This window comes from Hyaena hyaena, unplaced genomic scaffold (assembly GCF_003009895.1).
Source record: "Hyaena hyaena isolate Hyena2069 unplaced genomic scaffold, ASM300989v1 scaffold_558, whole genome shotgun sequence".
NCBI lineage: Eukaryota > Metazoa > Chordata > Mammalia > Carnivora > Hyaenidae > Hyaena > Hyaena hyaena.
This window is the reverse complement of record NW_024081188.1, coordinates 1073608-1096299: the sequence shown is the minus strand read 5'-3', so window position 1 is coordinate 1096299 and position 22692 is coordinate 1073608. Positions and strand designations below refer to the sequence as shown.

General features: G+C 35.7%; 1 protein-coding gene and 1 non-coding gene across 2 annotated transcripts in view; both read left to right on the top strand.

The window, feature by feature from the left end:
- SLC30A5 (solute carrier family 30 member 5) overlaps nt 1–22392 on the top strand; it is a 36007-nt gene extending 13615 nt beyond the window's left edge. Inside the window, exons 5-16 of the mRNA XM_039256072.1 lie at nt 3049–3136; nt 6904–6991; nt 8402–8478; nt 8717–8887; nt 9920–10208; nt 10392–10600; nt 11185–11342; nt 12040–12169; nt 15081–15282; nt 15932–16158; nt 19392–19520; nt 20363–22392. Of these exons, the coding sequence (XP_039112003.1) occupies nt 3049–3136; nt 6904–6991; nt 8402–8478; nt 8717–8887; nt 9920–10208; nt 10392–10600; nt 11185–11342; nt 12040–12169; nt 15081–15282; nt 15932–16158; nt 19392–19520; nt 20363–20533 (1939 nt within the window). The 3' untranslated portion in view covers nt 20534–22392. The remainder of the gene's footprint in view (nt 1–3048; nt 3137–6903; nt 6992–8401; nt 8479–8716; nt 8888–9919; nt 10209–10391; nt 10601–11184; nt 11343–12039; nt 12170–15080; nt 15283–15931; nt 16159–19391; nt 19521–20362) is intronic.
- On the top strand, nt 16425–16553 carry LOC120247960. The gene has a single exon (XR_005532451.1). It is a non-coding gene; the product is annotated as a small nucleolar RNA SNORA11 (small nucleolar RNA).
- Nucleotides 22393–22692: the final 300 nt, after the last annotated feature.

Below are 22692 nucleotides of genomic sequence, written 5' to 3'. Positions count from 1 at the left end.
ATTCTTACTTGACTCCCTATTTAGTCCTCTACTTTCTTTTTTTTTTTTAATTTTTTTTAATGTTTTATTTATTTCTAGGAGAGAGAGAGAGAGACAGCGTAAGCAGGGGAGGGTCAGAGAGAGAGGGAGTCACAGACTGAAACAGGCTCCAGGCTCTGAGCTGGCAGTCAGCACAGAGCCCGACGCGGGGCTCGAACCCACGAACCGCGAGATCATGACCTAAGCGAAAGTCGGACGCTTAACCAACTAAGCCACCCAGGCGCCCCTAGTCCTCTACTTTCTACCCTTAAAATCCCTCACTGCCAGCTCCTGTGCCAACACCTCCCCTGTTATTCTTTTATTAAAACCATCATGCAGGGTGGCTGGCTAGCTCAGTCGGTAGAGCATGCAACTCATTATCTCAAAGTGGTGAGTTCAGGGGCGCCTGGGTGGCTCAGTCGGTTAAGCGTCCGACTTCGGCTCAGGTCATGATCTCACGGTTTGTGAGTTCGAGCCCCGCATCAGGCTCTGTGCTGACAGCTAGCTCACAGCCTGGAGCCTGTTTCAGATTCTGTGTCTCTCTCTCTCTCTCTGACCCTCCCCTGCTCATGCTCGCTCGCTCGCTCTCTCTCTCTTTCTCTCTCTCTCTGAAATAAATTTTTTTTTAAACATGAAAAAAATGTTATTAAAAACAAAGTGGTGAGTTCAAACCTCGTGTTGGGCATGCAGCCTACGTAAGATTTAAAAAAAAAAAACAAAGCATCATGCGATTTCTTGATTAGAAAAACTTTGTGGGGTTATGCCTGGATGACTCAGACTGTTGAGCTTCTGACTCTTGATTTCAGCTCAGGTCATGATCCCAGGGTTATGGAATTAAGCCCTGCATTGGGCTCCATGTTCAATATGGAGCCTGCTTAGGATTCTTTCTCTCTCTCCCTCTGTGCCTCTCCCTCATGCACATGTATACACACACACACACACACACACACACACATTCTCTCTCTCAAAAAAGACCTCTTTAGTGTTCCATAGCCTGTTTTATTTTAGGTTAGTATTACTCTTTTGATATATTTATTTTCTTAAGTTGTATCTCATAATTATTAATAGAATTAAAGTTAGCACTGCTGTGTTCTGTATTACAGATTTTTGAGTAAAGAGAAAAAATGAGAATTTTTGAAAGAGCAGCTGAATATCTTACTATTTAGGTCCTATAGTCCTGTTTTGGCTGGTGATAGTTTTTCAAGGTTTTAAAATATTTCATACAGATAAGAGAGTAAATATAAGTAAATACATTTAATAATAAAGTGAACATTGATGTATCCAACATCAAGTCCCCAAAATAAAATCTTACCAATACGTGGGGGCACCTGGTCAGCTCAGTCAGTTAGGGTCCTAACTTTTGATTTTGACTCAGGTCATGATCTCAGTTGTGGGATCAAGCCCCGCATGGGGCTCCTCACTCAATGTCAGGCCTCCATAAGATTCTCTCTCTCCCCCTTTCGCTGCCCCTCCCCTACTCTGCATGCTCATTTGCACACACTCTCTCAAAAAAATATATATATATACACACACACACATATATTATATATGGGGCTCCTGGGTGGCTCAGTCGGTTAAGCATCTGACTCTTGATTTCAGCTTGGGTCATGATCTCACAGTTTGTAAATTTGAGCCCTGTATCAGGCTCTGTGCTGATAGTTCTGAGCCTGCTTGATACTCTCTGTCTCCCTCTCTCTCTGTCCCTTGCCTGCTTTCACTCTCTCTATCCCAAAATAAACTTAAAAAAATAAATACATACATACCTTGTCATTACCTTTGAATTCCAGTGCTTCCCTCGTGATTGTGTCCCCATCTCCCCCTACCCTTGGGTGCAATCAGCATCTTAACTTTTGTTTTTCATTTTTGTGGTTTCCTTTATAGTTTTTTCACATATGTACCTAAGCCTTTTTTTTAAATGTTTAATTGAGGGTGGTTTTTTTTTTAATGTTTCTTTATTTTTGAGAACAAGAGACAGCACAAGCAGGTGAGGGGCAGAGAGGGGGCGACACAGAATCCAAACCAGGCTCCACAGAGCCCAATGCTGAGCTTTGAGCACAGCCCAATGCGGGGCTTGAATTCACAAACCGCAAGATCATGACCTGAGCTGAAGTCGGATGTTTAACCTACTGAGCCACCCAGGCACCCCTAATTGTGTTCTTTTAATGTTTACAAGTTTTTTACTTTATATACCTAGAATGACTTTGTATGTTCTACAGTATACTTTTTCCATTTAAATTTCTGTTTGAGACTTGCCCATCTCTATGTGTATATCTATATATGTAGTTCATTTTTATGGCAGTTTTAAAAAATATGATTCACATATCTTAAGATTCATTCTTTTTTTTCTTAGTCCATTTGGGCTACTATAACAAAAATAAAGACATTATTTACAAAGACTGGGTAGCTTTTAAACAATACAAATTTATTTCTCACAGTTCTGGAGATTGGCAAGTCTAAGATCAGGGTGAGGCAGACTCACTGTCTGGTGAGGCACTGCTTCCTGGCTTCTCTCTAACCTCACATGGCAGAAGGGGCAGACAGAGTGCACTATTGTCTTTTATATGAGGGCTTTAATCCCACTCACGAGGAGATTCACACTGAGGATTTGGTTCAACTTATGAAATTAGGGAGGAGGCAAACATGCAGTCTGTAACACAGTTAAAGTGTACTATTCACCACTTCTTAATATATTCATATAATTTTATTCATTTATCTTTGTACAATAGTCCATTGAATAGATAGACTCTAATTTACATTATTTATTTTCTTTATCAGTGTCATTTAGGTTGAGGCTGCCTTCTAAGTGTTTCCTGGTACACGTACACAAGAAATTGTTATGATATAATCATACTACTAGTATTGTTGGGTAGATAATGCCAAAAGGTAGCAAATTCTAAAGCAGTTTATTTCTCTCCGTGTTTTATGAAATTAGGGGGAAGTACTTAACTTTCTCTTACTCTTCTTAAATTCATGCTTCTTGGTAAAGATCAGGTATATTTTATGAATGATCATGTTTTTGTATTCATCTAGGACTTTGCTGCTATTTGAACACAGTGATATTGTTGTCTTCTCACTACTCAGTGTTTTGTTCACTAGTTCTGGAGGAGGACCAGCAAAGGTACAATTTCCTGTTACTAGTTACTTGAAAATTGAAAATATATATGTAAGGTATTAACCAAAGCAATTACATAATATCTTCTAGCATTTAAAAGAATGCAGGGACGGGGCCACCATATAACTCAGTCGGTTAAGTGGCTGACTCTTAATTTCAGCTCAGGTCTTGATCTTACAGTTGGTGAGTTCGAGCCCACACTGGGCTCCTCACTGATAGCTCAAAGTCTACTTGGGAGTCTCTCTCTTCCTCTCTTCCTGCCCCTCCCCCATGCTCACCCTCACTCTTTCTGTTTCTCAAAAATAAAGAATTTGGGCTTTTTCTACTAATTTTAACTTTTTCTTACAAACTTTTTTTTTTACTCTTTATTCTGAAATCATCACATATTCCTAGAAAGTTGCAAAAATAGCACAAAGAGTGCCCTTCTCTCAGTTTCAGTGGTAACTTCTTACCCAACTAAAACATGCTATGGAAACCAGGAAATTGACATTGGTATAACCCATAGACCTTATTAAGATGCAGAACTGATTGATCACCACAAAAATCTCCCATCATGCTGTACCCAAGCCTCTCACCTACCTTATTCTTTTTTTTTTTAATTAATTTTGAAAGAGAAAGAGCAAGGGAGGGGCAGAGACAGAGAGGGAGAGAGAAGCAGACTCTGAGCTGTCAGTGCAGAGCCCAACCCGGTGCTCAGACTCACAAACCATGAGATCATGACTTGAGCTGAAATCAAGCGTCAGCTGCTTAACCAGCTGAGCCACCCCAGGCGCCCCTCGCACACCTCATTTTTATCCTTATTCATCATTTTTGGAAAACACCTAAGAACTTGTTATAAAGTCTGATGAGCATTTTGCCAACTAGACAGCCTTATTTATCTTTGTTTCTTTTTTTTTTTTTTTTTGAGAGTGAGTGCACATATGAGTGGGGAAGGGTTCGAGGGCTTAGAAGAGAATCTTAAAACAAGCCATACACTCAGTGCAGAGACGGACTCGGGGCTCAGTCTCACGACCTGAGCTGAAATCGAGAGTTGGACATTTAACTTACTGAGCTACCTAGGAACCCCAGCAGCCTTACTTATCTTAAGTAACTTAAGAATTATTCTTTTTTGCTAAATCATTAATCTGTAATTCCAAATTCTTAAAACTACAGTTTTTATGTTATATCAAATTAAATGCTTTCCTATGGATGGTACGTTGTCCCAGTTACAGGGGAAAGGAGAAATAAAGATAAATAAGGTGTAGTAGTCTGTGTGCTAAAAAGGAGCTGTTTCAAGCTAAGTAATGGAGGCAGACAAATAAAATTAAGTGAACAAAATAACATGCCAAGGAGAGCAGAGATTTCAAATAGGATCATTAATATTAAAGCATATGCCACTATTCTTTTTTTTGTCAATGTTTATTCTATTTATTTTGAGAGAGAGTGTGAGCAGGTGAGGGGCAGAGATAGAGGAGGAGAGATAGAATCCCAGGCAGGCTCCATGCCATCAGCGCAGAGCTGATGTGGGGCTAGAACTCAAGAACCTTGAGAGCATGACCTCATCTGAAATCAAGAGTCAGTTGCTTAACCAACTGATCCACCCAGGTGCCCCTATATGCCGCTCTTTAATTCATCCCACTCATGTAGCTCTCCATAGTAAATGTCAAGTGAAGAGTTTTGTGGACAAAAATAAGTACATAATAAAATAATCTAAATGCAGTGTTAAAATATAAAATAAGAATAACATAAATATGTAACAAAATAATATAAAATACATATATAATATATAAATGCAGTATAGATATATAAAATAATACAAATACAGACATGTATAATATATAAAATATAAATATATGTAATATAAATTATGAGCAGAGAACTTTCTGAACATAAAAGCAGTGGGAAAAATCACAATGGGAAAACTCGGTACATTTGACTTATGATTAGAAGCTTCTGTGTAACAGAAGTCATGATGCAGACAACAAACTAACAATAACAAAAATTACAAGTAAAAGTTTTACATTTCTTTTAAAATCTAAATCACCCAAGTAAGTTAAGAAAAATGGTTAAGATTCTCAGTAAAAATGATCGGGCGCCTGGGTGGCTCAGTTGGTTGAGCGTCCGACTTCAGCTCAGGTCATGATCTCACGGTTCGTGTGTTCGAGCCCCGCATCGGGCTCTGTGCTGACAACCAGCTCAAAGCCTGGAGCCTGTTTCGGATTCTGTGTCTCCCTGTCTCTCTGACCCTCCCCTGCTCATGCTGTGTGTGTGTGTGTGTGTGTGTGTGTGTGTGTGTGTGTCTCTCTCTCTCTCTCAGAAAGAAATAAAACATTTTTTTAAAAATTAAAAAAAAAAAAAAGATTCTCAGTAAAAATGAGCCAAGGGCAGCAAAAGACAACTCTCAAATACAGCTCACTTTAGGAGCACCTGAGTACCTCAGTTGGTTGAGCATCCTACTCTTGATTTCAGCTACTGTCATGATCTCACAGTCTTATGATGTGAGATTGAGCCTCACATCAGGTTCTGTGCTGATAGTATAGAGCCTGCTTGAGATTCTTCCCCCCCCCCCCTCTCTGTCTCTCTCTTTCTCTTTCTTCCCCCCCCCCCCCCGCTTATTCTCTCTCTTTCTCTCTCTGTCTCTCTCTCTCTCTCACATACACACACACAGACACACAAAGTGTTTTTTAAGAAAGAAATAAAAATGACTTTAAGACAAAAATTTTGCTGCACTAAAACCCAGAATGGTGGTATAAATCATATAGGTCCTCTCATTAGTGTCTGTTATGAATCTGGCATCTATCCAGGAAACAGCAGGGTTTTTTTCTTAGCTATGACTGAAGCACTACAAAATTTCAGTTGCCCTCATTGACAGAAGATTAAATTAGATTCTCCATAGCTGGGTATTGTTGATATTCTCATATCCTAGTTTAATGAAAATTATGAAGTTTAAAGTCATGTGGTTTATGTATACTGACTTTTGTCAAAATACCCACCACACTAACAATTTATCAAGTATAGTGGTGATCACATTAATGAATAGGACTCTCACTTTAAATTTTAACTTTTATTTAATGAACATATATAGAAATATACTTATAAATTTATAAATACAGAATGCATGATAATGCTATTTAAATGGCTTTTATACCCAAAATTCTGAAATATTTGTATAAAATATGCAGTTATGTTGTTTCTATGACTTTTTTTGTTGAAATCCTTTCCCTGGAATAAGAACATAAACTTTGAAAATTTATCAGCTTTTAAATGCTCTGCACCTTTACTGGATACGAGAAATGACTTTGCTAATTTTCTTAATGTGCCTTCTTAGTTCTGTTTCCATAGAAGAGTCATAACTAGAACATTGATATTATTATCAATAATTAACTGTAAATTAACTCTTTTCTATTAATTGCATATTGTAGAATAAAATAAGTTCATACTTATAATTCTGTAGCTTCTTGAGCCTTTCAACCAAAAGCAAAGAAACATTTAGGGATATTAATTCTGCAAACATTAATGGTTTGTGTATGGTAACATGCCTAGTCCTGTGAACAAGGAGACAGTTGAAGTTGTCATTATTATGTGCCTCAAATGCCCTTAAAATATCATGCAAAATTTGTTGTAGCTCTTTACTTTTTTATCCTTTATTACTGCTTATTTATGCTGTTAATGTCAGATGTTATTTTTTCTTCAAATATTTATTTGAAAAAATTTTTTTTAGCATTTGTATAGTCATGGTCTTAAAAATCAGCTCTTAAAATAGCCATCCTTAGTAATATTTTCTTCATTTTCAGACAAGAGGGGCTGCTTTTTTCATTATTGCTGTGATCTGCCTATTGCTTTTTGACAATGATGATCTCATGGCTAAAATGGCTGAACATCGTATCCTTTTGCAATAGATTGGAATTATAGTCTTACAGAAAATAGAAGACTGGCGGAATGGGCCAAGGAGGATTGAATTAGACTGATCAATTAGTCATGAATGAAACTTCCATGCGTTAATGTAGGTATTCAAATTGAGTAAATTTATTCTGAATTAGATATCGTATGGCGTCTTAGTATATTCTACAGAGACACTGAAAGAATATTTTAGAATGTCCTGGTGCTTAAAAAAAAAAGATGATTTGCCAGTCAGCAAAAATCAATCTGTCGGCTCCCTTGTAACAAATTTAACAATTTAAATACTTGATTTAGAAGTCAGTTGCAATTATTACACGTGAACTTTTTTTTGAAATTTTGAAAAATCTTTGGCATCTTCTTGCTGGAAAGAAAAAGATGAAATTCCTTAACCTAGTAATCACTCTCTTGCTCGAAACTTAATTTCCAGTTCAGCTTCTACTCTTAATATAACCCCAACTTTCCCATCAAATGAGTATACTCCTTCTCCTCTACAGATAGACATGCCTTGTGCTTTCCTGTCCGCCCCCCTTTGCCTACTCCATTTAGCAGAACTCAAAACCAGTTTTCATTCTTCTTTCTGGTTACTGAGACTCTCCTATAGCCTGTTACTTAAATAACCATTTACTTTCTTACACTGAAAGAGGGTCGCATAACATTGCAAAACGCCAGGTGGCTTGTGACGTGGCTCCACCCCGCCAAACCTTTCTGCTTGCTACTAAGCTTATGTGGTCAGTGATCTTAGAACTAGATTTAGTTGGGGCGCCTGGGTGGCTTAGTCGGTTAAGCGTCCGACTTTCGCTCAGGTCATGATCTCATAGTTCATGGGTTTGAGCCCCACGTCAGGCTCTGTGCTGACTGCCAGCTCAGAGCCTGGAGTCTGTTTCAGAGTCTGTATCTCCCTCTCTCTCTGCCCGTCCCCTGGTCACGCTGTCTCTCTCTCTCCTAGAAATAAATAAAAATATTAAAAAAAAAAAAAAAAAAAAGAAAGAGATTTAGAAGTGATTTGACCTGTTGTTCTGAAAGAGCAACCTTAATTCCTTGGTAGAAGTGGTCCACATAGGTTCCTTGGTCTTGTCCCTTTGCCCCACTTAGAGTATGCATGCTATTTATACTTGTGGAAGTTAACTACTAAAATTTAACAACTATATCTCAAGCACTATTATAATTGTTTGGAGACTACAGAAATACAAGCCATTCCAATTTATAAATTATATCCCAAAATTAAATGTTTGTTTTGTTTTTAAGGGCAATATATTGTTACAGGTAGTCAAGTTTGGGATTCCCAAACTAGTCTCTAGTCAACCCAAAATAATGTAGCTAAAATTTTAGGAGGACTTAAGGATTCTAAGAGTTAATATTTGGGATTTTTTTCCTTTACTGCAACTCACTTAGCTGAAGGACATCATGACAGTGCTCTAACTCACATGCTTTACACAGCCATTGCCTTCTTAGGTGTGGCAGATCACAAGGTATGTTCTTTTCTTTGTTCCTAACATAATCAAGAGATTTTGAAAAGTTACTTCAACTGTAATTTTAAAAGTATGTTTAAAATAAGTTATTAGTAATTTACAGTCATCCCTGACATTTAAGTATTCAGTAATTTAGTATACGGAAAAAACATAATAATTCCATTTCGTCAGATATTATGTATTTAAGGATTGTGTGAACTGTGTGTTTCTAATGAAACTTATGTCATTTTATTCATAGGGTGGAGTATTACTGCTAGTACTGGCTTTGTGTTGTAAAGTTGGTTTTCATGCAGCTTCCAGAAAACTCTCTTTAGATGTTGGTGGAGCCAAACGCCTTCAAGCTTTATCCCATCTTATTTCTGTGTTTCTCTTATGCCCGTGGGTCATTGTTCTTTCTGTGACAACTGAGGTAAGAGTAGGAATGTATTGGTAATAAGTAAAATGAATTGCTGCTACTTATAAAATTGTTCATTTCAGTAAATTGTATTTTATTTCACTTTGAGCTTGCAAGTGTCTTAAATTATGCGTTTTTTGATAGTTTTTGAAAAAGTTTGAAATCAATTTTATTGTTTATAGAAAATACAAATCAAGTACTATTACATTTACATATCCCTCCCATTCCTGTGGCCCAAAGGAATCAGTTAAAGACATAATTTAATGGGTACCTTGGTGACTCAGTTAAGCATCCGACTCTTGATATCAGATCAGGTCATGGTCCCAGGGTCGTGGAATTAAGCCCCATGTTGGACTCCATGGTGAAAGGGGAGCCTGCTTGGGATTTTCTCTCCCTTTCTTTTTCTGCCCGTCTCCCACTCACAAATGTGCACGTGATCTCTCTCTCTCTCTCTCAAACAAACATTTTTAAAAAAGAAAATAAAAAAACCCACAGTGCCTCGGTGGCTCCGTCAGGTGAGCGTCTGACTCTTGATTTCAGCTCAGGTCATGATCTCACGGCTTTGTGAATTCAAGCCCAGTGTTGGGCTGTGCATTGACCCTGTGGAGCCTCCTTAGTATTCTTTCTCCCTCTCTCTCTCACTCTCTATCTCTCTCTCTTCCCCTCCTCCCCCTTTCCCCCTCTCTCTCTCTCTTTCTCCCCTTCCCCAGCTAACACTCTCTGTATCTCTCTCAAAGTAAATAAACTTAAAAACTTATTTTTAAAAAAGATACAATTTAATACCTACCATGTGTTACTTATACACAAGGATTGTGGGTCACTTAGTATTTATAAAATTATTAAACCATAGTGCTTTTATTTTTTAATAATCTGGGGACTACTAGGAAAATGCAATAATATGTTATAGCTCTTCTATTTTGGCATTTTATGAGTCATATTTAATCAGAATATTTGTTTATATTTAAAGGGATTAACTAAAACATAAGATGTGAACTCTATACCTGTGCAGTATGATGATTTCTTTTTTCTTCTTTGTTTAATTTCTAGAGTAAAGTCGAGTCTTGGTTTTCTCTCATTATGCCTTTCACAACAGTTATCTTTTTTGTCATGATCCTGGATTTCTATGTTGATTCTGTTTGTTCAGTCAAAATGGAAGTTTCCAAATGTGCCCGCTATGGATCCTTTCCCATTTTCATTAGTGCTTTACTTTTTGGAAATTTTTGGACACATCCAATAACAGACCAGCTTCGAGCTATGAACAAAGCAGCACACCAGGAAAGCACTGAACACGTCCTGTCTGGAGGAGTGGTAGTGAGCGCTATATTCTTCATTTTGTGTGAGCATTTTTCCCCTTAGGAAATTTCATCTTATGGATTCTGGTGTTCAAATCATTTATTTAATTTGGGAATTTGTTAACTGCTTGCGTTTAGTGCTGACGGGTACTGTGTTGGTTTGGTAGCTTAAGCTTTTAAAACGCTTTTGTAATGTTCGTGGGTTTTTTTTTTTTTTCCCTTTTTAGCTGCCAACATCTTATCATCCCCTTCTAAGAGAGGACAGAAAGGCACTCTAATTGGATATTCTCCTGAAGGAACACCTCTTTATAATTTCATGGGTGATGCTTTTCAGCACAGCTCCCAATCGATCCCTAGGTTTATTAAGGAATCACTAAAACAAATTCTTGAGGAGAATGACTCTAGGCAGATCTTTTACTTCTTGTGCTTGAATCTGGTAAGATTTTTAAACATTAGTAACATACCGTAAAGATTTTTTTAAGATTAAAAAGCTTATTCTTTTAATTTTGATATTTTTGATATAAAATTATATGAAATTTCTGGGACTAAAATTAGTAATTACCAAAATTTTTTATAATCGGGCTAAAATTATATTTTCTCTAAGTAATAAGATTACAGGAGCATATTCAGACTACTTATACAAATAACTTTTGAGGCATTTTAGATGCATCAGTTTAGTGTGCTATTTCAAATCAGTAAATATACTATCCTGTAAAGATTTTTATCTACTTCTTACAGGATCTCACAACAGACCAGAGTGAACATTTTATAGCCTAGTTTACTGAGTTCTACAGTCATATAAATGAAACTGTCTCCTTTTAAATGATTTATAAGATGAACGTATCTGATTTAACTTAGTATCTTAACAGTTTATATGAAATGAAATAAAATGGGAGTTATATCATCAAGTAATGTTTGTGTAATAAAGGGTTAAAATTCTTGTGATTGTGTTCTGATAAATCTGTTGAAACAGTATTTCCCAACACATTCCTCCCCTATTTTTCTTTAAACATATTTTAGCTTTTTACCTTTGTGGAATTATTCTATGGAGTGTTGACCAATAGTCTGGGTCTGATCTCAGATGGATTTCACATGCTCTTTGACTGCTCTGCTCTGGTCATGGGGCTTTTTGCTGCCCTGATGAGTAGATGGAAGGCAACTCGGATTTTCTCCTATGGGTAGGTACATTGACCATCAAGGTGATGTAACAAAATGAAAAAATCCTCAGGGCAAATTCCATCTTAGGTAATAAAATTTTAAAAGACAGATGGGCCAAAAATACAAATAATTTTGGTACAAAGTAGAATCTGTGTGTTGGAACAGAGGTACAGAGTCCATCAAGGGCTTAAAGGAGAGAGAAGTAACTTCTTGCTAAGAAATCAGGAATGGCTTTGTGTAAGAGGGAACATTGAAGAAGGACTTTGATAAATGTTTAAAATTGCAACAAACTTATATACAGAAGGACTCTTCCAGCATTGGTGTGCTGTTTAAAATCTTTTTTATAAATTTTTTTTTAATGTTCATTTATTTCTGAGAGAAAGATAGATACAGTGTGAGCGGGGGTGGGGGTGGGGGGGGTCAGAGAGAGAGGGAGACACAGAATCTGAAACAGGCTCCAGGCTCTGAGCTGTCAGCATAGAGCCCGATGTGGGGCTCGAACCCACGAACCGTGAGATCATGACCTGAGCCAAAGTTGGACGCTTAACCGACTGAGCCACCCAGCCACCCCTGTTTAAAATCTTGATACTTTCTAATCTTACTATTTATGTACATAGTTGAAAATCTGTGCTTATATCCTCTTTTGTAACATAATCATGTTTATGCTTTAAAAGTATTTGTCATTTTTGTTTCTAAAAATATTTTCTACATTTTTAGGTATGGCCGAATAGAAATTCTCTCTGGATTTATTAATGGACTTTTTCTAATGGTAATAGCTTTTTTTGTGTTTATGGAGTCAGTGGCTAGATTAATTGATCCTCCGGAATTAGACACACACATGTTAACAGTAAGTCTTTTTATTTTCCTGTTTGATTTTCTACTCATAATCCCTATAGCTTTTTCCATGCTAAAGTTTAACTACCTGTAATTGTTGATCTAGGAAGATTTTTATAATTTAAATTATATTTATTTTTATAATTTAAATTAACATAACCTGCTGTCCCTATATTTACATTTACACTACTGACTCTTAGAAATTAATCCTTTACTCTCATATTTTAGCAATCAGAGTTTTAGATGACATTCTAAAACATAACCAATATCTTTCTGACTTATTAAATGTGTTTGTATAAATATGTACTTTTATTTTTTTATGTTTACTTATTTATTTTGAAAGAGGTGAGCATGAACGGGGGAGGGGCAAAGAGAGGGGAAGAAAGAATTGCAAGCAGACTCTGTCAGAGCAGAGCCTGATGTGCAGCTCAGTCTCACAAACTGAGATCATGACCTGAACCAAAATCAGAAGTCAGACACTTAGAAGTCACCCAGGCTTTTAAATACCTGAGGAAATTTGCAAAATGTTAGAGAGCAAGTCAAAAAAATTGTCATTTTAAAGGCTTTATTTTATAGATTATATCACTACTATAGCAATGTTTAATGTTCTCCCTTATCTCCATACCTTTACATGTACTTTCCCTTGTAACTGGCATGCCCTTCCCACACCTCTCCCTTTCAGCCTTCCTCAAGACTTTGCTTTTATGTTTCCTCAAGTGAGAGATTTTCCTTTAACCCCTGTCTTTCTTCCTCAGAGTTTCTTAGATTTCCCTTTCTCGGTATTCCCGTTATACCTTGCTTGTTTTTGTTTGTTCGTGTGTTTGTTTTTAAAGCAATACTGAGTTAACTCCTTTGTCATTCTTCCACAGTTAAAGATGTAAGTGAATTGTCTTGGAGACCTAAATTGTTTATCATTAAGTCTTAAATTCTAACACCTGACTTGTAGCCGGAAATGAACAATTGTTGAATAACTAAAAGCAGTTATGAGTCTGGTTGGTGGAAGCATATATTAGTAAAATGCTTTGGATTACAGTTTGGAAATATATTTTGAACTTTAAATGCTCATGTCCTTTGACCTTAATATTTATTATAGAAATATTTGCAGGTGTGTAAAAGTGCATGCTTCATTGTTCTGTTGTTCACTATGGCAAAAAAATATCGATAAAAACACTAGTTAATTAAAAAAAAAAAAGCTGTTGTTTATAGAATACTATGTAGCCAGTAAAAAGAATGAGGTACATCTATATATGCAGGCATGAAAACTATTTGTAAACTGTACCAAGTGAAAAAATTTCCAAAGCAGTATTATAATATGATGCTATTACTGGTTTAAAAAGGGGCTGATGAGGGACGCGTGAGTGACTCAGTCAGTTAAGCTTCCAACTTCAGCCCAGGTCATGAACTCACAGTTTGTGGGTTTGAGCCTCACATTGGGCTCTGTGCTGACAGCTTGCTCAGAGCCTGGAGCCTGTCTTCGGATTCTGTGTCTCCCTCTCTCTCTGACCCTCCCATGCTCATGCTGTCTCTGTCTCTCTCAAAAATAAATAAAACATTTAAGGGGGGGCTGATTTATGTGTTTTAGTATGTGCATAGAGTGTACACCATTCTCCTAGGAACTAACTCTTAGGATTAGAATTGTAAGGGGGCTTATGCTTTTTACATTGTTTTTTTCTGATGAAACTTATACAGATGAAATATTTATCATTAGAGGACAAGTATTTGAGATGATAGGAGTCTCTTTATGCACTATTTGATTTAATGCAAAATTCAATAACCATCTTCAAGCTCATAGAGTTAACTAAAATTTTGAAGTCCGACAGAGAAATGGTGTGAGCTACAATAAGGAATACATCGTTTCCATACATGTTTACTAAAGTAAATCTCTTCTCTTACAACCTTTGGAAATTGATTAGAATTATTATATTTTTACATATTCTTTTTATAAATCAAATTAATTTCTCTGAAGGAGAAATTATAGACATACATAAATTAAATACACTCTTAATTATTACCCAAAATCATTTTGTAAGGATAATCAAGGTAAGTAACTTTATTGATCCTTTAGGATGTTGTTGTGGCGTTATTAAATCACGACAATGCCATTTTATCTTTGCTTTTCCATTATACTTTTTTTTTTTTTTTTACTTTGGCAAATTGTACTGTTTTTAAGACACAATAAGACTGTATGTATTTGGAATCTATGAGTTAGTAAATTATAATCATTGCCTTACAAACTGAAATTTACCTAGTAATATAAATGAGATTTCAGCTACAGTGTATACTTAAGCAGTGCTTTTGAACGCCATTTAAATAAACAAAACAAATCTTTAGCATAATTTATTCATAAACCATGAACCAAGTACATATTATTCTTAATCACTTGGTTAATTAAAGCAAGTTCAAATCCCTCTTCTTGCCAAAACTTTAGTATTTGGAAGTTAAAATGCTTCCTCTAAACTACTCAAAAAATCTGCTTTAGAAAATTTTTGGATTCCCCTCCAAAAAATAAATAAGTAAAACTATATAAATAAATAAAAATTTGGGCACCTGGGTGGCTCAGTCGGTTAAGCGTCCGACTTCACCTCAGGTCATGATCTCATGGTTCGTGGGTTCAAGGCCCACATCAGGCTCTGTGCTGACAGCTAGCTCAGAGCCTGGAGCCTGTTTCAGATTCTGTGTCTCCCTCTCTCTCTGACCCTCCCCTGCTCGTGCTGTCTCTCTCTCTCTCAGAAATAAATAAAAACACTTAAAAAATTTTTTTAATAAAAAAATAAAAATTTTGGATTTCCTTATTGAACTTTGTGAGGTTTTAGTATAAATACTTTTTAAACCATAAACAGAAAAACATTTAGATCTATAACTTTTAAATAACAAATTTATTGTTTAAACTACAAATTAAAGGTTTTCTTTTCTCCTTTTACTAGCCAGTCTCAGTTGGAGGGCTGATAGTAAACCTTATTGGTATCTGTGCCTTTAGCCATGCCCATAACCATAACCATGGAGCTTCTCAGGGAAGCTGTCATTCATCTGATCACAGCCATTCCCACCATATGCATGGACACAGTGACCATGGGCATGGTCACAGCCACGGATCTGCAGGCAGAGGCATGAATGCTAACATGAGGGGTGAGTCCTTGCCAAATATTGTCCTACCTTTCAAATGTGTTCTGAATTGGCACTGTCTTACTTGTATTAAGTATTAGCCTTCCGGTACAGTTTTATTTTGTAAATTAGTCTCTGGCTTAAAAAAAAGAATCATCTGCTGTAGAAAATGCTCTCATTTGTTCATAAATGTCAGTTTTCAAACAGATTATTATAGAATCCTTTTCATGTGACATTTTCATAAATATTATTTGGAAGGGGAACACTGAGTGTGTCATTATAAACTTTCACTACAGAGGAACCAGGAAATTTTTATTGTATTATAATAATATATGAGAGAAGTTATTTATCACTTACTGTGTTGTATTATATATTCTGATTGTTTAATGTAAGTAATTTGGGTAATGTCAAAACTTGGCTCGTGTGATTTCTAGGAAAACCACACCATCATAAAACTTACCACTGTCTTTTACACTTGCCTACATTTTTCCCTTTACCACTATACTGTGAATTCTTTGAGAGCAGTGACCATGCTTTTGGGGGGTTTTTTAAGTACCATCCACAAGCAGAATTCCTGGTGTATAGTAGATACCCGACAATGTTTATAAAATGGATAAAAGAACTAAATTAGATGTGCTTTAATATTTAATGTCTTCATGTATTTTACTTGCAGGTGTATTTCTACATGTTTTGGCAGACACACTTGGCAGTATTGGCGTGATTGTATCCACAGTTCTTATAGAGCAGTTTGGATGGTTCATTGCTGATCCCCTCTGTTCTCTTTTTATTGCTGTATTAATATTTCTTAGTGTTGTTCCACTGATTAAAGATGCCTGTCAGGTTCTACTTTTGAGACTGCCACCAGAATATGAAAAAGAACTACATGTTGCTTTAGAAAAGGTATCGTATCTAATTTCCTCACTATATCTTTTCCTTTTATTTTATTATTATTTTTTAATTTATTTTATTGTTGAGAAAGAGCATGTGCACATGTGCAAACGGGGGAGGGGCAGAGAGAGGGACACAGAGGATGCACTGACAGCAGAGAGTCCCATGTGGGGCTCAAACTCACAAATGGTGAGATCATGACCTGAACTGAAAACGAACACTTAACCAACTGAGTCACCCTGGTGCCCTTATTTTTTCCTTTTAAAATAGAATTTGAAGGGGTGTGATCAGAGCAGGGAGCCTGAGAAATGGCTCTTCTGTTTACAACACACCCAATAGGAATCTGGGTTCATTGTGAAAAGGAGCACAAAATTTGTGGTTTTCCTATGAACAGCTACCCTACATGTGTGTGTGTGTCTGTGTGTGTGTCTGTGTCTGTGTAAATAAATAAAATGGCATTTGAAATTGAGTAAGTTGACCCCACTAGGAATGTGCAAACTATGAATGAAGAAAAGACAGTTTTATTTAAAGGACATAAAAATAGGAACTGAATAAATGGAGAGAATTTTCTTGGATGTGAAACAGTATTGTAAAGATGTTGTGTTTTTTTTTATTTAAATCTCAATGCAGTTGCCTTTTGTTGGGATTTTTGGGGTTTTTTTCCTTTGTTTTTGTTTTGAGGGAGAATAGTTAATCCAATATTACTTGGAAGCTTATTTGGAAGAGTTAATGCTTGAGAATAACAAAAAATATATATATTACAGAATTAACTAATAGGATCCTGTTTGGTGATTATAAAGTTACAGAAGTAACCAACACAAGTTAGTTTTGTTCTTGTACAACACTAAACACATGAATCAATGTTTTAAAAATTGGTTGTCCAGAAACAGACCCAGGAATTTATAGAATTCAGTATGTAGCAAAGCTAGCATTTTAGATCAGTGGGGAGAAAGGGTGGGCCTAATTAAAATTTCCATTTGGCGGAATAGAAAAAGCTATATCTCTTTACCACCAAATATCAAAACATATTTACAATATACTAAATATGTAAAAGATAAAAAATAATAAAACTACTACAGTAAAATAGAAGAATGCTTTTAGAGCCACAGAGGTAGAGAAAGCCTTTTTAATAAGTTTGAATTGAAACCAGAAGCCAAAAAGCAGAAAAAAGTCTACAGATTGGAGCAGTTGAAAATTATTTATTGGCAAAAGACTTCATTAAAAATAAGAAATACAGAAGGCAGACAAGAAAATATTTGCGGCACATATAAGCAGCCAGAGACTTATCCATAATTTTAAATCAAGAGACTCTTGAGGCACATGGGTGGCTCAGTCGGTTGAGTGCTGACTTTGGCTCAGGTCATGATCTCGCAGTTCGTGAGTTTGAGCCCCACATCAGGTTCTGTGCTGACAGCTCAGAACCTGCAGCCTGCTTCAGATTCTGTGTCTATCTCTGCCCCTCCCCTACTCATGCTTGTTCGCTTGTTTGCTCGCTCTCAAAAATTAAAAAAACATTTTTTTTAAATAAAGTCTTGTAAGAAAATGGACTAGGAATATAAACTGGCAGTTCACAGAAAAAACAAATACAGAAGAAATTTTCTTCAGCTTGTGGTTTGCCATGTGATATTTTTTTTAAATTAAGCCTCACCCATTGTGGATCTCAAACTCACTCAAGGTAAGAGTCACGTGCTTTACCCACTGAGCCAACCAGGCACCCTTGCCATATCATTAAATCAGGGTCTGCTGATGAAAAGTTGGCATCTTGAATATTGAAGGAATAGCATCTTAACCCACTTGTTTTCATAAATAAAATTAGTAGTTCCTTCAGGGGCGCCTGGGTGGCTTAGTCGGTTAAGCGTCCGACTTTCGCTTAGGTCATGATCTCGCGGTTCGTGGGTTCGAGCCCCGCTTCGGGCTCTGTGCTGTCTGCCTGCTCAGAGCCTGGAGCCTGTTTCAGTCTGTGACTCCCTCTCTCTCTGACCCTCCCCTGCTCACGCTGTCTCTCTCTCTCTCTCTCCTAGAAATAAATAAAAAATATTTAAAAAAAAAAAAAAAAATTAGTAGTTCCTTCAGCTCATTATTAGTGAATACTACATTCTTCTAAAAGGGAAAAAAAGTTTTATTTCGAAAATATGTATGTTCATTATGAGAAAACTTCAAAGTATAGAACAGTCCACACACAAAAAATCACATTATATTCTGCCACCTAGAAAGAAACTTCTTTTTAATTTATCTTATTTTAGTAATCTCTGCCACCAACGTAGAGCTCAAACTCATGATCAGGAGTTGCATATTTTAGGGGCACCTGGGTGGCTAAATTGGTTAAGCGTCTGACTCCCAGTTTAAGCTCAATGATCTTGTATTTCATGAGTTCCAGCCCCATATCTGGCTCTAAGCTGACAGCACGGAGCCTGTTTGGGCTTCTCTCTCCCTCTCTCTCTTCCCACTTGCGCTGTCTCTGTCTCTCTCAAAATAAGCAAATAAACTTACAAAAAGAGTTGCACGCTCTACCACCTGACCCAGCCAGGCGCACCTGGAAAGAAGCACTCTTAAAAATTGTTTTTCTATATTAAGATATTTTGAAAACTATTTTGTACTACTTTGTAAATTTTTCCCCACTTAATTATGTCATGTTGGTAAATACTCTTAATACATTTTTAATGACAGTGTAGTGTTACCTTATATGTGTTTTTTATTTAACCAGTTCTTCATTACTAAACACAAAGGATATATTTTGAACATGTTTATATACTAAATAATATGTGAATGTATGTATCAACTTGAGGAAACCATTTAGTCCATTGAATGTATCCCAAAGTTTAGAATAGGCAAAGTATGTCTTCAGGAGGGGCAAATGGGTATGCAACTATTGAATGTAAAGACACCTAAAACCATCATTCACTTCCCATTCAGAGCTGTCTCTCTTGGCATCAATCTCATTTGGAAATATTTTACTTCAAGTGAGTTGTCCCTTTCTTTTCTCACTTTTTTGCTCTCCTTATTATCTTTTTTCTTCTTAAGAGAGGGAGAAAGCACACACAAGTGAGCAGGGGAGAGGCAGAGAGAAAGGGAGAGAGAGAATCCCAAGCAGGTTCCACACTTGTCAGCACGGAACCTGACATGGGGGTCAGTCCCACGAACTGTGAGATCATGACCTACACCGAAACCAAGACCAGAAAGATTGCTTTCTGTTAAATAAATTAGGCTTTAAGTCCATTTACATCACCTCTCCTTTTATTTGACAGATACAGAAAATTGAAGGATTAATATCATACCGAGACCCTCATTTTTGGCGTCATTCAGCCAGTGTTGTGGCAGGAACAGTTCATATACAGGTGACATCTGATGTGCTGGAACAAAGAATCGTACAGCAGGTGATCATCTTTTGTTTTTAGTTTCAGTTAATTCATGCATAAATTTGCACACATAAATTGCACTGTTCAGTAATCATTTGACTGTTGAAAAACATCAATCTTTCAGCTGTCCAAGGATAATACAACTTGTTTTTTACATCTGGATTTGTTTTTCTATTCAAAAACTGGTTAAAATTAAGTTTTAGTATTTAGTATTTAGTATTTAGAGGACAAGCTTAAGGTAATATTAAAAAAATCACTTGTGATCCACCTTGGTTCCCAGTAGGTTATCCAGAAATGAATTATTATAAATAAAGCTCTAGATTAATAATAATCGCAATAAAGGAAGCAAGGTATATGCTATGGTTGGAGGCAAGGATCAAAAAAGTTCCTGTATTCCTTTTCTAAACATACCAAATTAGAAACAAAAGGTGTTTTCCTTTTCAACTTGGAATGTCAGGTCAGTATTTTATGGTTCTTCTAAAAGAATATATTTAACATTTTACCAGGTAAATAATAAACATTACTTTGAGGATTATCTTTTTTTTTTTTTAATGTTTATTTATATTTGAGAGAGAGAAAGAGCATGAGCAGGGGATGGGCAGAGAGAGAGACGAGACAGAATATGAAGCAGGCTCCAGGTTCTGAGCTGTCCGCACAGAGCCTGAAGTGGGGCTCGATCTGACAAGCTCTGAGATCATGACCTGAGCTGAAGTTGGATGCTTAACTTACTGAGCCACCCCGGGGCCCCGAGGATTAGCTTTGACTGTGTGGCTATGAAAAAATGTCCTATCAGTTATTTAAGACATATGTACTAAATGCATTAATCTAAATGCTTTACAATGTATGGGTTTTTATAACAGGTTACAGGAATACTTAAAGATGCTGGAGTAAACAATTTAACAATTCAAGTGGAAAAAGAGGCATACTTTCAACACATGTCTGGCCTAAGTACTGGATTTCATGATGTTCTAGCTATGACAAAACAAATGGAGTCCATGAAATACTACAAAGATGGTACTTACATCATGTGAGATAACTCAAGAATTACCTCTGGGGTATGGACAATGAAGATTAAATTACTTGGTATTTATAATATTGCCAGAAGGAAGAAAATTGCACATAATTGTACAGAAACATTTTGCTGTATTTAAGAAAAATTTTAAAGCTCCCTACTATTGGATCAAGGAATCTTTCATAAAGGAAATTTAAATACAGAATGAAGCATTAATTATACAAGTAAAATAATTACTTGAATTATGTGTATAACAGGAATCTTGAAATTTGAACATGGTGTGTCACATCATCTTTGAAAATGCACATATAATGATGGATTCTAGTGAAGACCAAAATTACTTCTGTGTGTTTACTTTCTGTCAGAAAGCATCTCCATTGTAAATAATGTATTTACATGTTTATTACAAAGACCCAAATGAAAAATTTTTAGTCAATTTTTTGAATAGCCCTAGGATAAAATAGGAATAAAAGTTCTATATTTATGGATTTTCTGTATATAAAACTGGTTTCTAATTATAACTTAAATCCATTAAGTAAAAGCTGTGTTGCCACTTTAAATGTAAACTAAATTATTTGGGAGAAGACAACCACTGAAATGAGACACGCAGTGAGAATAGGGAATTATAACATTATTGATGTATTACAAAACCAACCACTCTGTAAAATAAATTTTTTTACTTTTGGTAATATTTGCAAATGAATAATTACTTTATTAGGGTAAAAAATTTTACTAAGTTGTGTGCATATTATTCGATCACTTGTCTTCTTCCTCTGTAGTAGTTCCATTTCTTGTAACGCATCTGCCATTCCAAGTTGCTTATCAAGCTAGTATCCACACAGTGCAAGGGTTGCCATCTTTTCATTTAGCTCCATATTTTGTGGAATAGCCAGTTGAGAGAATCATAAATCATTGTCAACTCATATTTGAATTTTCTGCCTTTAGACTAATGTAATTTTTTTTAAGTTCTGGAACATGTAGATCTATAAGAAATATCAAAGAAAGGTAATTATTTTAAAGTTTAGTAAGTAAATCTTGTCCATAAGTGCTTGGGCACCATGACATCAAAATACTTAACCCTGTAACTACTTTCTGTAGCAGTATCTAATATATATTTTTTCATTTCCAATTTAAAATGAATGTATAGTCTGAAAAGACTGTATGGTAAATATATAATAATATATACAGTTTTATGAACACCAAAGAATGTTCAAAAGACACTTTTGAATACCTATTTATAAGCAGGTGAATATTTTCATTCTTATAATAGGAATTTTGATAAGTAGGATGAATTAATTTTAGTATGGGTACTATTTTCTTACTATACCATAATGGCAAACATGTATTGTAAATCATATTTTTTATCTTACCAATTTTAATATGTGAGAGGTTCTAGAAATTTGTTATAAGTTATTTTGATATTCTTTGTCTTCTCTTTACACATTTTCTGGTCCAAAATCTTCAATACATATTAAAAATTTTGAGTGGTGGGAAAATAGTCGCATATTGATGTTTTAATGCAATTTTTGGTTTGTTAAAAAATTTTTAAATAGATTAGGTACAATAAATATTGCACCATTATCAAAATTGTCATTTCCCTTTGGAGGCATATAAACAGCAGGAAAATTAAATTACCGTGATAAGAGGTAAGGTGAGACAGAGGACGGGCTCATAAAACCTTGTGACTTGAAGTAATCAGCTTCTCTGGGTATCTTTTTTTTTTCCTTGTACATAAAATCAGAATATAATCTCAAATTCATAGGGTTATGAGGAGCAAAAGGAATAATGTATGAACAAATAATAATGTAAGGAAAAATTTTTCTTAATGAATTGAAAGTTGAAAATGGCTAAATAAAGTTGAGGATTTGTTATTTTAAACCTGCCTTTAAAGGTAGCTTTCATTAACTTGTCTATTATTTTTCTATTAAAGTCAGCATCCCAAGAGATTAACTACATGTTAAATGTATCAATAAGTTCAAAATAATACCCCACGCAGTAGCCTGTTTAACACTTTATTTGCACCAAGAAGGATGGTTATGGTTGTTACCACACCTATTAATTTCTTTCCCCTTCTCTTTCTTCCAGCCATTGTTTTTCCCTTATTACCAATTTGGGAGCTTGTGATTTCCACTTAGAATTAACTTTACATCTGTTATAATTAGATTTATTGTTTCTTTT